Below are 15,034 nucleotides of genomic sequence, written 5' to 3'. Positions count from 1 at the left end.
AAGACAGATGCTAGACTCTGAAGCTGATTTAAAGGGTTAGTTCACCCAAAAATGAAAATTATGTCATTAATTACTCACCCTCATGTCGTTGGACAGCTGTAACACCTTCGTTCATCTTCAGAACACAGATGAAGATATTTTTGTTGAAAGCTGATGGCTGAGAAAGGCTTCAAAAAGGCCTCCAATTGGGATTTAGTACATTTCGACTGACCCACTCACAAGACCCCTAAAAGGCACTAAACACTTTGTTACAAAGTCCATCTCACTACAGTGGCTGTACAATCATTTTACAATGCGACGAAAATAGTTATTGTGCGCACAAAAATCAAAATAACGATCTAATCCACCAAATTATTGACGTGAACTCGACGCATGCGCGAGAATATGACGCAGCTCTGCCGTTCGAATCATAGACAGTAAAAGAAATGGACTGAGCGATCCCATTGACGTCAACGGCGAAAAAATGAAGTCAACCTAGGGGCACTCACTTCCTGATGGCTGAGCGAACTGCGCAGGCTCAGACTGAGCTTGACGATGTAGATGTGACGTGAGCCTCCTGTCTGACAGCTGTAGGTCTTCTAGTAGTTGTGGAAAGTAAAATCTGAATCACGTTGTTTAAATATTTTCTCCCGTTGCTTTTGGCTCACTATGGGCTTCTCCCCATTCTCCCCCCTTGATTTTATCAGACTTTATGTCTCCACGTCCCCCCGACTGTCTCATAGACAGTAAAAGATTGCCTGCGAGCGTCTCCTCAGGTCTATGCGGTAATTTCTCAACTGTGCGACAGAGTCGCGTTGGTTATGACGCAATCGTTAGCCTATTTTTACAAAAACAGGTTCTGCGGGGCGATAGTGTTAGATACAAGGTAACGGAGCCTTTTATGCATTGTCGTGTTTCTTTAGAAATAAACAATGGACAAATGGAGTCTTTAAACGTCTCAGATGTAAAGTTATTCACTGTCAAAGTGACTCAAAAATCAATGGGAGTCAACGGGATGCTAACAGCAGGTGATGCGCTATCGCGTGAGTTGATTTTGAGACAGTGAGTTGATTTTGAGCGTGAGTTTGATTTTTTTTTTTGCGCACAAAAACTGTTCTCGCCGCTCGGTACAATTATTGTACAGCCGCTGTAGTGAGATGGACTTTGTAACGAAGTCTTTAGTGCCTTTTATGGATCTTGTGAGTGGGTCAGTCGAAATGTACTAAATCCCAATGGAGGCCTTTTTGAAGCCTTTCTCAGACATCAGCTTTCAACAAAAATATCTTCATTTGTGTTCTGAAGATGAACGAAGATGTTACAGGTGTCCAACGACATGAGGGTGAGCAATTAATGACATCATTTTCATTTTTTGGTGAACTAACCCTTTAATTCAAGCTTGTCATCTTCAGTTAATTAATAAACATTTTTTTCTTTGTACGCAGTGTTTTGTTTGTAGTTGTCCAGTCAAGTTGAATTTACAAAATGTCAACAACAAAAAAAGCCCAAATTCCACACTCCAAAGTTGAGCTGTTTACACTTACATTTACTTACACCAAAATAAACATACACCATAAAACACCCTAATATTAAAACATTTCTGAATATAATTATTTTTAAAAAATCACTTTTATTGGTGTTGTTAATTAACATTAACATGGAAATGCTTACACAGAAATAAATTCATTTAGCTTTGGAATGACATTAGGGTGAGTAAATGATCACATTTTTGGGTTGAACAATCATATTTTTCAAGAGTTAACACATAATTTAAGTAAGACACTGATATCTATCTTTCATGAGGCTATTACATTTCATTAAATCTATTTAAAAAAAGTTAATACAACTTTTAAAGAGGGAAAAAAAAGCTTTGCCCTTAATTCACGGGATCCAGACTTTAAAACAGTTTTATAGACTATAGTTTAACTGTAGGCCAGTTTCATTTAAATGTAAGATCATGGCAGTTACAGGGTAAAAAACATAGACTGTAAAAACCTTGCTCCTCATTATATGGCTATATGGTTTCTAAAACTATGTAAAACTTTAAACATATATAATAAACTATTATATTTGTAACTAAGTATAAAACATGTAAACACCTATAGAAAATACGAAAACAGCCTCTATAAAAGTGATTTATATTCTGCAATATTAATTTAAGTAATATAGCAACATTTTTTAATAAATGTTTCTTCCAAAACACCATATTTCTCTTCGCTCACAGCGTTATTCAACACAGAACCTGTAATGTTTCCATATCACACGATTGTATAAAACTAAATTCGGAGTCAAAGTGCCATATATAGAGCAGTATTTAAACGCAGCGTACGTTCGTCAGCAGCTGCGCTGTGCGGATATTGGCCTTTTGCAGTTCCATGCGCTCAAATACTAATAAATAAATAGAAAAATAGCGACTAATATGGAGGGGAGGTCTCTCTGTCGTTTAATAGCACAACGGCAAGCGCGTCGAAGAACGGACGAGAGACGATGCGCGCGCTGCTGAGCCATAAACACTTGGGTGAAGATGACAGAATAAGACTAGGCCTACTGCACACCGTGGTTTTGATTTTTTTTTTTTTTTTTTTTTTTTTGTAGTAATAAAGTAATTTAGTTCAGTTAGAGAACAGGCCGTTCAAATAAAAACTGAAGTTGTCTGCTATATCCGAACGAGCGTCGCAGCAGGAGTCAGATCTTGAGCTGACAGATGATCGCGGAAGATTTGGTTTCAAAGTGAAATGTAAAAGCGCCTAATAAAGGGAGTTTGTCATTGTGTTGTGTTTTTTATTAAGAATAATAGGCTAATTTTAAACCGAAACTAAAATCTGCTTGGCCGCACAGAGGGCGCATTTACTGACGAGCTGTCAGCGCGCACTGGCGCGTTTTCAGTTCATATGGAAGCATAATTTTCATAGGAATTCATTGAAAGCACTCGCTTTGCATCCGCTCCCGTTATTAATGCCTGAGCGCGGCAGTGCGCATATGTTCCTTTCGGTTAGATAGAATTAGTGATTTAAAAGCCCCGTTATTACCGATGTGGTCACGTCACACCTTGATTAACCGGTGGGAAAATGTCCACACTGTCACATGTAGCCTACATTCGCGAGGTAGCCTACATTTGAGAATGTTAAGAGCTACTTCTGTAGTTATTTTGGTGAAAGTAACTCAAAAGTAATACAGGAGTAATGTAGCCTCCATTACAATTCTGAGACAGTAGCCTATAATATTGTAATGTAAAGAATTACTTTTAAATAGCAGTAATAAGTAATCTATAATATATTACAGTTTGGAAGTAACTTGCACAACACTGGTAACGACGTCTTTAGTAGCCTACCTTTTATGACTTATGGTCTTATGAGAGGAAAATACATTGTCAATGGAGGCCTTTTTGAGCCATCGGATTTCAACAAAAATATCTTCATTGTGTTCCGAAAATGAACAAAGGTCGTACGGGAGTAGAACGACATGATGAGGGTAAGTAATTAATGACAGAATTTTAATTTTTGGGTGAACTATAACCCTTTAAAAGTTTCTTATTTACGTTTATGTATTTTGATGGTTGTTAACTCAACTAGACTCTTCCGCAGATTCCAAAGCGCTATATGACGTGGGTTGCTGCAGCAGGTAGCCTAGCTACATATAAACATTCAGCACTATACATCTCTGTTGGGTGTTTTGGCGATTGATGTAGTTGGCGAGTTTCTGCAGTTATTGAATATTCTTGAGTATTCATCTTCGGTGTTTGACTCCGGACTTTGACTATCGGCTTTGGATTGGCGACACATTTCGACTCTTGGTTTTTGACTCCCCTCTGTTTTTGACGCACGATTTTTGACGGTTTTGGGATTCCCGTTTTTGACACTTTTCTGGTTTTGACTCTCGGCTTCGGACACTGATTGGTTCACAGCGCGGCACTGAAAAAAAACAACGGACACTAGCTTCACACTTTCATGAGCCTTTCATGAAAATGGGAGAGATCGGCATTTTATCAGTGTGTGTAAGTATGCAAAATGATTTACAAATACTTACAGCCAGTAAATAACTTTATAAATTTGTGTTTTGAAAATCCTAAACATTCCCATTATTATTTTTTGAGTTTGCATTGTTATATATTGAAATGGACAGATGACATGCTGTAAATTGGTGTTAGTGTAGCCTACATGGAGAAACGCTATATTCATTATAAAATGTATGTTTCCTGATACACTCTTTGTTACTGAAATGCATACTTGTTAGACAGCTTCATGTAACGTTAAACATATTATTTGTGCATTCTGTGCTGTAACGTTACAATATTTCCCAGTAGGCTAAACTGTCCTGAATTGTTTTATTTATTTATGAATTTTTGCCTTGTGCAGGTGGAAAGACAGAGAGCTGTGTTTGGTGTGCCCCTGATCGACCTGAGGAAGAGTGGACAGATGAGACAGGGTCTTCCTCTATTGCTCATGCGCATAGTGGAGTTTGTGGAGAAGCATGGTGAGTGCCGTGTGTTTCTCACTCTCAGTGTTGGTCAATGATCACATCTGTGCTGAGATAATGTGTGTTTGTGTTTAGGTCTCAGTGAGAGTGGGCTGTTCAGGGTTGGTGGAAAAGTGAAACGCTGCAATGAATTAAGGAAAAGTTTTGATCAAGGAGGATTTCCAGAGTTTGACAGTGGGGATATTCCTACTCCTGCCTCCCTATTGAAACTTTTCCTCAGGGAGTTGCCTGGTGGACTTATTCCAGAGCTACACATGACACAACTGCTGAAGGTGTTCAGGGGTAGGTGAAGCTGGGGCGTTGATGAGAGAACATTTTGGGTTCCTGCTGCACAACAAAATTGATTTATCAAATCGGACTAAATCTTCTTGAATTCTTTATCTTGCAGACTCAGAAGATGAAGAACTCAATCAGGCTGTGAGGACGATCCTGAACCGTCTTCCTGAGGAACATTTTAACGTCCTCTCCTACCTGCTGTTCTTCCTGGCCCGTGTGGCTGCTGAGAGTCATCTAAATCTTATGACATCCAAGAACTTGTCAATAGTTTTTGGACCCACCATCTTTCAGTAAGTGTTTGTATTTGTGTATTAATCTGATATATTCTGTACTTCAAAGCACATTACAATGTAACTCAGGGGCTGAGGTGTCCTATATAGTAATGTGACGTGTGTTATCTGTGTGCAGTGTTCCTCTCTGCCCCACCATGGTTGAGGATCAGACTCTGTGTAACACTTTGACAGAGCACCTGCTCAACAACCTGAAACATTTGCTGCCAAACATTTACCCTCATGCATCCACCGGCAACACAGCAGTGAGTTTATACTGTGTTTTAAGTTTGTTTCAGATTATACTTGTATCTGTGTGTGACTGGGTTATGAATTTAATCAGAACATTGTTAAACTATTACTATTAGTCATTGCTAGTGTGTAAGAGTGTGTGAAAGATTTAAAATGCTTAGAAATGTGCTTGTGTGTTTGAGGAGGCAGGGGACTCGACGGATGAAGAGTGTGTCAAACAACCGCCACTCACAGAAATCCGGTACGTATGCTGAGAACACACACACTGGTCATAATGGATGCTGGTCATTATGGGTTTATCATAAATCATTATTACCATCCTTATGCTTGTTATGTGTATATATTTTCCAGATCGAAGCTACCTAAAATTGGAAAACTGCGGCGATTGAGAAAAAGATTAAGACGTTTTGTAAAAATAATGTGCTTCTGCACTGGCAGGTATGTGGCAGGATCTTTATAAAACATTTTTATGTATGAGTGAGAAAGAGAATGTTGTGATTTGTTTTCCTGTGAATGTGCCCAGGTACATTTAGTTATACGGGTAATGAATGTGTTGAGTGAACAAACATAATCGGTTTTCTTTCCTTTTCATTCCTTCACCACATAGTAGTAACAACACAGAGAGTGGAGAGGAAACCTGGACATAGGTGACCAGGACTGCAAGACACTGAGGTCGGTGAGGGTCATTCGAAGACAGTGAGGCCGGTGAAGGTCATGGCAAGACATTCAGGCTGTCACCGCAAGACACTGGGTCCAGAGAGGGTCACCAGATGACATTGGAGCGGGTGAGGGTCACAGCAAGACATTAGGGCTGGTGAGGGTCACCGGAAGACATTAGGGTCAGTGAGGGTCACTGGAAGACACTAGGGCTGGTGAGGGTCATTGCAAGGCACTGGGGTCAGTAAAGGTCACAGCACTTGGGCCAGTGAAGGTAACTGCAAGACACAAGGGCTAGTGATGGTCACTGAAAGACATTAGGGCTGGTGAGGGTCACTGCAAGACATTGGGGGCCAGTGAGAATCCCTGAAAGGCACTGGAGATGGTGATGGACGACAGCAGGTGTGATTATGAAGATACAGAGAAGACAGATGCTAGACTCTGAAGCTGATTTAAAGGGTTAGTTCACCCAAAAATGAAAATTATGTCATTAATTACTCACCCTCATGTCGTTGGACAGCTGTAACACCTTCGTTCATCTTCAGAACACAGATGAAGATATTTTTGTTGAAAGCTGATGGCTGAGAAAGGCTTCAAAAAGGCCTCCAATTGGGATTTAGTACATTTCGACTGACCCACTCACAAGACCCCTAAAAGGCACTAAACACTTCGTTACAAAGTCCATCTCACTACAGTGGCTGTACAATCATTTTACAATGCGACGAAAATAGTTATTGTGCGCACAAAAATCAAAATAACGATCTAATCCACCAAATTATTGACGTGAACTCGACGCATGCGCGAGAATATGACGCAGCTCTGCCGTTCGAATCATAGACAGTAAAAGAAATGGACTGAGCGATCCCATTGACGTCAACGGCGAAAAAATGAAGTCAACCTAGGGGCACTCACTTCCTGATGGCTGAGCGAACTGCGCAGGCTCAGACTGAGCTTGACGATGTAGATGTGACGTGAGCCTCCTGTCTGACAGCTGTAGGTCTTCTAGTAGTTGTGGAAAGTAAAATCTGAATCACGTTGTTTAAATATTTTCTCCCGTTGCTTTTGGCTCACTATGGGCTTCTCCCCATTCTCCCCCCTTGATTTTATCAGACTTTATGTCTCCACGTCCCCCCGACTGTCTCATAGACAGTAAAAGATTGCCTGCGAGCGTCTCCTCAGGTCTATACGGTAATTTCTCAACTGTGCGACAGAGTCGCGTTGGTTATGACGCAATCGTTAGCCTATTTTTACAAAAACAGGTTCTGCGGGGCGATAGTGTTAGATACAAGGTAACGGAGCCTTTTATGCATTGTCGTGTTTCTTTAGAAATAAACAATGGACAAATGGAGTCTTTAAACGTCTCAGATGTAAAGTTATTCACTGTCAAAGTGACTCAAAAATCAATGGGAGTCAACGGGATGCTAACAGCAGGTGATGCGCTATCGCGTGAGTTGATTTTGAGACAGTGAGTTGATTTTGTGAGTTGATTTTGAGCGTGAGTTTGATTTTTTTTTTTGCGCACAAAAACTGTTCTCGCCGCTCGGTACAATTATTGTACAGCCACTGTAGTGAGATGGACTTTGTAACGAAGTCTTTAGTGCCTTTTATGGGTCTTGTGAGTGGGTCAGTCGAAATGTACTAAATCCCAATGGAGGCCTTTTTGAAGCCTTTCTCAGACATCAGCTTTCAACAAAAATATCTTCATTTGTGTTCTGAAGATGAACGAAGATGTTACAGGTGTCCAACGACATGAGGGTGAGCAATTAATGACATCATTTTCATTTTTTGGTGAACTAACCCTTTAATTCAAGCTTGTCATCTTCAGTTAATTAATAAATATTTTTTTCTTTGTACGCAGTGTTTTGTTTGTAGTTGTCCAGTCAAGTTGAATTTACAAAATGTCAACAACAAAAAAAGCCCAAATTCCACACTCCAAAGTTGAGCTGTTTACACTTACATTTACTTACACCAAAATAAACATACACCATAAAACACCCTAATATTAAAACATTTCTGAATATAATTATTTTTAAAAAATCACTTTTATTGGTGTTGTTAATTAACATTAACATGGAAATGCTTACACAGAAATAAATTCATTTAGGTTTGGAATGACATTAGGGTGAGTAAATGATCACATTTTTGGGTTGAACAATCATATTTTTCAAGAGTTAACACATAATTTAAGTAAGACACTGATATCTCTTTCATGAGGCTATTACATTTCATTAAATCTATTTAAAAAAAGTTAATACAACTTTTAAAGAGGGAAAAAAAAGCTTTGCCCTTAATTCACGGGATCCAGACTTTAAAACAGTTTTATAGACTATAGTTTAACTGTAGGCCAGTTTCATTTAAATGTAAGATCATGGCAGTTACAGGGTAAAAAACATAGACTGTAAAAACCTTGCTCCTCATTATATGGCTATATAGTTTCTAAAACTATGTAAAACTTTAAACATATATAATAAACTATTATATTTGTAACTAAGTATAAAACATGTAAACACCTATAGAAAATACGAAAACAGCCTCTATAAAAGTGATTTATATTCTGCAATATTAATTATAGCAACATTTTTAATAAATGTTTCTTCCAAAACACCATATTTCTCTTCGCTCACAGCGTTATTCAACACAGAACCTGTAATGTTTCCATATCACACGATTGTATAAAACTAAATTCGGAGTCAAAGTGCCATATATAGAGCAGTATTTAAACGCAGCGTATACGTTCGTCAGCAGCTGCGCTGTGCGGATATTCGCCTTTTGCAGTTCCATGCGCTCAAATACTAATAAATAAAAAATAGAAAAATAGCGACTAATATGGAGGGGAGGTCTCTCTGTCGTTTAATAGCACAACGGCAAGCGCGTCGAAGAACGGACGAGAGACGATGCGCGCGCTGCTGAGCCATAAACACTTGGGTGAAGATGACAGAATAAGACTAGGCCTACTGCACACCGTGGTTTTGATTTTTTTTTTTTTTTTATAGTAATAAAGTAATTTAGTTCAGTTAGAGAACAGGCCGTTCAAATAAAAACTGAAGTTGTCTGCTATCGAACGAGCGTCGCAGCAGGAGTCAGATCTTGAGCTGACAGATGATCGCGGAAGATTTGGTTTCAAAGTGAAATGTAAAAGCGCCTAATAAAGGGAGTTTGTCATTGTGTTGTGTTTTTTATTAAGAATAATAGGCTAATTTTAAACCGAAACTAAAATCTGCTTGGCCGCACAGAGGGCGCATTTACTGACGAGCTGTCAGCGCGCACTGGCGCGTTTTCAGTTCATATGGAAGCATAACTTTCATAGGAATTCATTGAAAGCACTCGCTTTGCATCCGCTCCCGTTATTAATGCCTGAGCGCGGCAGTGCGCATATGTTCCTTTCGGTTAGATAGAATTAGTGATTTAAAAGCCCCGTTATTACCGATGTGGTCACGTCACACCTTGATTAACCGGTGGGAAAATGTCCACACCGTCACATGTAGCCTACATTCGCGAGATAGCCTACATTTGAGAATGTTAAGAGCTACTTCTGTAGTTATTTTGGTGAAAGTAACTCAAAAGTAATACAGCCTCCATTACAATTCTGAGACAGTAGCCTATAATATTGTAATGTAAAGAATTACTTTTAAATAGCAGTAATAAGTAATCCATAATATATTACAGTTTGGAAGTAACTTGCACAACACTGGTAACGACGTCTTTAGTAGCCTACCTTTTATGACTTATGGTCTTATGAGAGGAAAATACATTGTCAATGGAGGCCTTTTTGAGCCATCGGATTTCAACAAAAATATCTTCATTGTGTTCCGAAAATGAACAAAGGTCGTACGGGAGTAGAACGACATGATGAGGGTAAGTAATTAATGACAGAATTTTAATTTTTGGGTGAACTATAACCCTTTAAAAGTTTCTTATTTACGTTTATGTATTTTGATGGTTGTTAACTCAACTAGACTCTTCCGCAGATTCCAAAGCGCTATATGACGTGGGTTGCTGCAGCAGGTAGCCTAGCTACATATAAACATTCAGCACTATACATCTCTGTTGGGTGTTTTGGCGATTGATGTAGTTGGCGAGTTTCTGCAGTTATTGAATATTCTTGAGTATTCATCTTCGGTGTTTGACTCCGGACTTTGACTATCGGCTTTGGATTGGCGACACATTTCGACTCTTGGTTTTTGACTCCCTTCTGTTTTTGACGCACGATTTTTGACGGTTTTGGGATTCCCGTTTTTGACACTTTTCTGGTTTTGACTCTCGGCTTCGGACACTGATTGGTTCACAGCGCGGCACTGAAAAAAAACAACGGACACTAGCTTCACACTTTCATGAGCCTTTCATGAAAATGGGAGAGATCGGCATTTTATCAGTGTGTGTAAGTATGCAAAATGATTTACAAATACTTACAGCCAGTAAATAACTTTATAAATTTGTGTTTTGAAAATCCTAAACATTCCCATTATTATTTTTTGAGTTTGCATTGTTATATATTGAAATGGACAGATGACATGCTGTAAATTGGTGTTAGTGTAGCCTACATGGAGAAACGCTATATTCATTATAAAATGTATGTTTCCTGATACACTCTTTGTTACTGAAATGCATACTTGTTAGACAGCTTCATGTAACGTTAAACATATTATTTGTGCATTCTGTGCTGTAACGTTACAATATTTCCCAGTAGGCTAAACTGTCCTGAATTGTTTTATTTATTTATGAATTTTTGCCTTGTGCAGGTGGAAAGACAGAGAGCTGTGTTTGGTGTGCCCCTGATCGACCTGAGGAAGAGTGGACAGATGAGACAGGGTCTTCCTCTATTGCTCATGCGCATAGTGGAGTTTGTGGAGAAGCATGGTGAGTGCCGTGTGTTTCTCACTCTCAGTGTTGGTCAATGATCACATCTGTGCTGAGATAATGTGTGTTTGTGTTTAGGTCTCAGTGAGAGTGGGCTGTTCAGGGTTGGTGGAAAAGTGAAACGCTGCAATGAATTAAGGAAAAGTTTTGATCAAGGAGGATTTCCAGAGTTTGACAGTGGGGATATTCCTACTCCTGCCTCCTTATTGAAACTTTTCCTCAGGGAGTTGCCTGGTGGACTTATTCCAGAGCTACACATGACACAACTGCTGAAGGTGTTCAGGGGTAGGTGAAGCTGGGGCGTTGATGAGAGAACATTTTGGGTTCCTGCTGCACAACAAAATTGATTTATCAAATCGGACTAAATCTTCTTGAATTCTTTATCTTGCAGACTCAGAAGATGAAGAACTCAATCAGGCTGTGAGGACGATCCTGAACCGTCTTCCCGAGGAACATTTTAACGTCCTCTCCTACCTGCTGTTCTTCCTGGCCCGTGTGGCTGCTGAGAGTCATCTAAATCTTATGACATCCAAGAACTTGTCAATAGTTTTTGGACCCACCATCTTTCAGTAAGTGTTTGTATTTGTGTATTAATCTGATATATTCTGTACTTCAAAGCACATTACAATGTAACTCAGGGGCTGAGGTGTCCTATATAGTAATGTGACGTGTGTTATCTGTGTGCAGTGTTCCTCTCTGCCCCACCATGGTTGAGGATCAGACTCTGTGTAACACTTTGACAGAGCACCTGCTCAACAACCTGAAACATTTGCTGCCAAACATTTACCCTCCTGCATCCACCGGCAACACAGCAGTGAGTTTATACTGTGTTTTAAGTTTGTTTCAGATTATACTTGTATCTGTGTGTGACTGGGTTATGAATTTAATCAGAACATTGTTAAACTATTACTATTAGTCATTGCTAGTGTGTAAGAGTGTGTGAAAGATTTAAAATGCTTAGAAATGTGCTTGTGTGTTTGAGGAGGCAGGGGACTCGACGGATGAAGAGTGTGTCAAACAACCGCCACTCACAGAAATCCGGTACGTATGCTGAGAACACACACACTGGTCATAATGGATGCTGGTCATTATGGGTTTATCATAAATCATTATTAACATCCTTATGCTTGTTATGTGTATATATTTTCCAGATCGAAGCTACCTAAAATTGGAAAACTGCGGCGATTGAGAAAAAGATTTAGACGTTTTGTAAAAATAATGTGCTTCTGCACTGGCAGGTATGTGGCAGGATCTTTATAAAACATTTTTATGTATGAGTGAGAAAGAGAATGTTGTGATTTGTTTTCCTGTGAATGTGCCCAGGTACATTTAGTTATACGGGTAATGAATGTGTTGAGTGAACAAACATAATCGGTTTTCTTTCCTTTTCATTCCTTCACCACATAGTAGTAACAACACAGAGAGTGGAGAGGAAACCTGGACATAGGTGACCAGGACTGCAAGACACTGAGGTCGGTGAGGGTCATTCGAAGACAGTGAGGCCGGTGAAGGTCATGGCAAGACATTCAGGCTGTCACCGCAAGACACTGGGTCCAGAGAGGGTCACCAGATGACATTGGAGCGGGTGAGGGTCACAGCAAGACATTAGGGCTGGTGAGGGTCACCGGAAGACATTAGGGTCAGTGAGGGTCACTGGAAGACACTAGGGCTGGTGAGGGTCATTGCAAGGCACTGGGGTCAGTAAAGGTCACAGCACTTGGGCCAGTGAAGGTAACTGCAAGACACAAGGGCTAGTGACGGTCACTGAAAGACATTAGGGCTGGTGAGGGTCACTGCAAGACATTGGGGGCCAGTGAGAATCCCTGAAAGGCACTGGAGATGGTGATGGACGACAGCAGGTGTGATTATGAAGATACAGAGAAGACAGATGCTAGACTCTGAAGCTGATTTAAAGGGTTAGTTCACCCAAAAATGAAAATTATGTCATTAATTACTCACCCTCATGTCGTTGGACAGCTGTAACACCTTCGTTCATCTTCAGAACACAGATGAAGATATTTTTGTTGAAAGCTGATGGCTGAGAAAGGCTTCAAAAAGGCCTCCAATTGGGATTTAGTACATTTCGACTGACCCACTCACAAGACCCCTAAAAGGCACTAAACACTTCGTTACAAAGTCCATCTCACTACAGTGGCTGTACAATCATTTTACAATGCGACGAAAATAGTTATTGTGCGCACAAAAATCAAAATAACGATCTAATCCACCAAATTATTGACGTGAACTCGACGCATGCGCGAGAATATGACGCAGCTCTGCCGTTCGAATCATAGACAGTAAAAGAAATGGACTGAGCGATCCCATTGACGTCAACGGCGAAAAAATGAAGTCAACCTAGGGGCACTCACTTCCTGATGGCTGAGCGAACTGCGCAGGCTCAGACTGAGCTTGACGATGTAGATGTGACGTGAGCCTCCTGTCTGACAGCTGTAGGTCTTCTAGTAGTTGTGGAAAGTAAAATCTGAATCACGTTGTTTAAATATTTTCTCCCGTTGCTTTTGGCTCACTATGGGCTTCTCCCCATTCTCCCCCCTTGATTTTATCAGACTTTATGTCTCCACGTCCCCCCGACTGTCTCATAGACAGTAAAAGATTGCCTGCGAGCGTCTCCTCAGGTCTATACGGTAATTTCTCAACTGTGCGACAGAGTCGCGTTGGTTATGACGCAATCGTTAGCCTATTTTTACAAAAACAGGTTCTGCGGGGCGATAGTGTTAGATACAAGGTAACGGAGCCTTTTATGCATTGTCGTGTTTCTTTAGAAATAAACAATGGACAAATGGAGTCTTTAAACGTCTCAGATGTAAAGTTATTCACTGTCAAAGTGACTCAAAAATCAATGGGAGTCAACGGGATGCTAACAGCAGGTGATGCGCTATCGCGTGAGTTGATTTTGAGACAGTGAGTTGATTTTGTGAGTTGATTTTGAGCGTGAGTTTGATTTTTTTTTTTGCGCACAAAAACTGTTCTCGCCGCTCGGTACAATTATTGTACAGCCACTGTAGTGAGATGGACTTTGTAACAAAGTCTTTAGTGCCTTTTATGGGTCTTGTGAGTGGGTCAGTCGAAATGTACTAAATCCCAATGGAGGCCTTTTTGAAGCCTTTCTCAGACATCAGCTTTCAACAAAAATATCTTCATTTGTGTTCTGAAGATGAACGAAGGTGTTACAGGTGTCCAACGACATGAGGGTGAGCAATTAATGACATCATTTTCATTTTTTGGTGAACTAACCCTTTAATTCAAGCTTGTCATCTTCAGTTAATTAATAAATATTTTTTTCTTTGTACGCAGTGTTTTGTTTGTAGTTGTCCAGTCAAGTTGAATTTACAAAATGTCAACAACAAAAAAAGCCCAAATTCCACACTCCAAAGTTGAGCTGTTTACACTTACATTTACTTACACCAAAATAAACATACACCATAAAACACCCTAATATTAAAACATTTCTGAATATAATTATTTTTAAAAAATCACTTTTATTGGTGTTGTTAATTAACATTAACATGGAAATGCTTACACAGAAATAAATTCATTTAGGTTTGGAATGACATTAGGGTGAGTAAATGATCACATTTTTGGGTTGAACAATCATATTTTTCAAGAGTTAACACATAATTTAAGTAAGACACTGATATCTATCTTTCATGAGGCGATTACATTTCATTAAATCTATTTAAAAAAAGTTAATACAACTTTTAAAGAGGGAAAAAAAAAGCTTTGCCCTTAATTCACGGGATCCAGACTTTAAAACAGTTTTATAGACTATAGTTTAACTGTAGGCCAGTTTCATTTAAATGTAAGATCATGGCAGTTACAGGGTAAAAAACATAGACTGTAAAAACCTTGCTCCTCATTATATGGCTATATGGTTTCTAAAACTATGTAAAACTTTAAACATATATAATAAACTATTATATTTGTAACTAAGTATAAAACATGTAAACACCTATAGAAAATACGAAAACAGCCTCTATAAAAGTGATTTATATTCTGCAATATTAATTATAGCAACATTTTTAATAAATGTTTCTTCCAAAACACCATATTTCTCTTCGCTCACAGCGTTATTCAACACAGAACCTGTAATGTTTCCATATCACACGATTGTATAAAACTAAATTCGGAGTCAAAGTGCCATATATAGAGCAGTATTTAAACGCAGCGTACGTTCGTCAGCAGCTGCGCTGTGCGGATATTCGCCTTTTGCAGTTCCATGCGCTCAAATACTAATAAATAAATAGAAAAAT

General features: G+C 39.4%; 2 protein-coding genes across 2 annotated transcripts; both read left to right on the top strand.

Annotated features, from left to right (window-relative positions):
- The first annotated feature begins 4,699 nt into the window (after nucleotides 1-4,699).
- On the top strand, nucleotides 4,700-6,081 carry LOC137038208 (protein FAM13A-like). Its single transcript, XM_067412669.1, has 6 exons — nucleotides 4,700-4,734; nucleotides 4,841-5,018; nucleotides 5,137-5,263; nucleotides 5,432-5,490; nucleotides 5,601-5,687; nucleotides 5,857-6,081. Exons 1-6 carry the CDS (start codon nucleotides 4,707-4,709, stop codon nucleotides 5,894-5,896), a joined length of 519 nt encoding a protein of 172 aa, XP_067268770.1. The 5' UTR covers nucleotides 4,700-4,706; the 3' UTR covers nucleotides 5,897-6,081.
- A 3,674-nt stretch (nucleotides 6,082-9,755) lies between these two features.
- Nucleotides 9,756-11,929, top strand: LOC137039306 (protein FAM13A-like). Its single transcript, XM_067414659.1, has 6 exons — nucleotides 9,756-9,761; nucleotides 10,646-10,763; nucleotides 10,842-11,048; nucleotides 11,155-11,332; nucleotides 11,451-11,577; nucleotides 11,915-11,929. Exons 1-6 carry the CDS (start codon nucleotides 9,756-9,758, stop codon nucleotides 11,927-11,929), a joined length of 651 nt encoding a protein of 216 aa, XP_067270760.1.
- Nucleotides 11,930-15,034: the final 3,105 nt, after the last annotated feature.

This window comes from Pseudorasbora parva, chromosome 13 (genome assembly GCF_024679245.1).
Source record: "Pseudorasbora parva isolate DD20220531a chromosome 13, ASM2467924v1, whole genome shotgun sequence".
NCBI lineage: Eukaryota > Metazoa > Chordata > Actinopteri > Cypriniformes > Gobionidae > Pseudorasbora > Pseudorasbora parva.
Note: the sequence above shows the minus strand (reverse complement) of the source record. Positions and strands in the feature narration are given on the sequence as shown.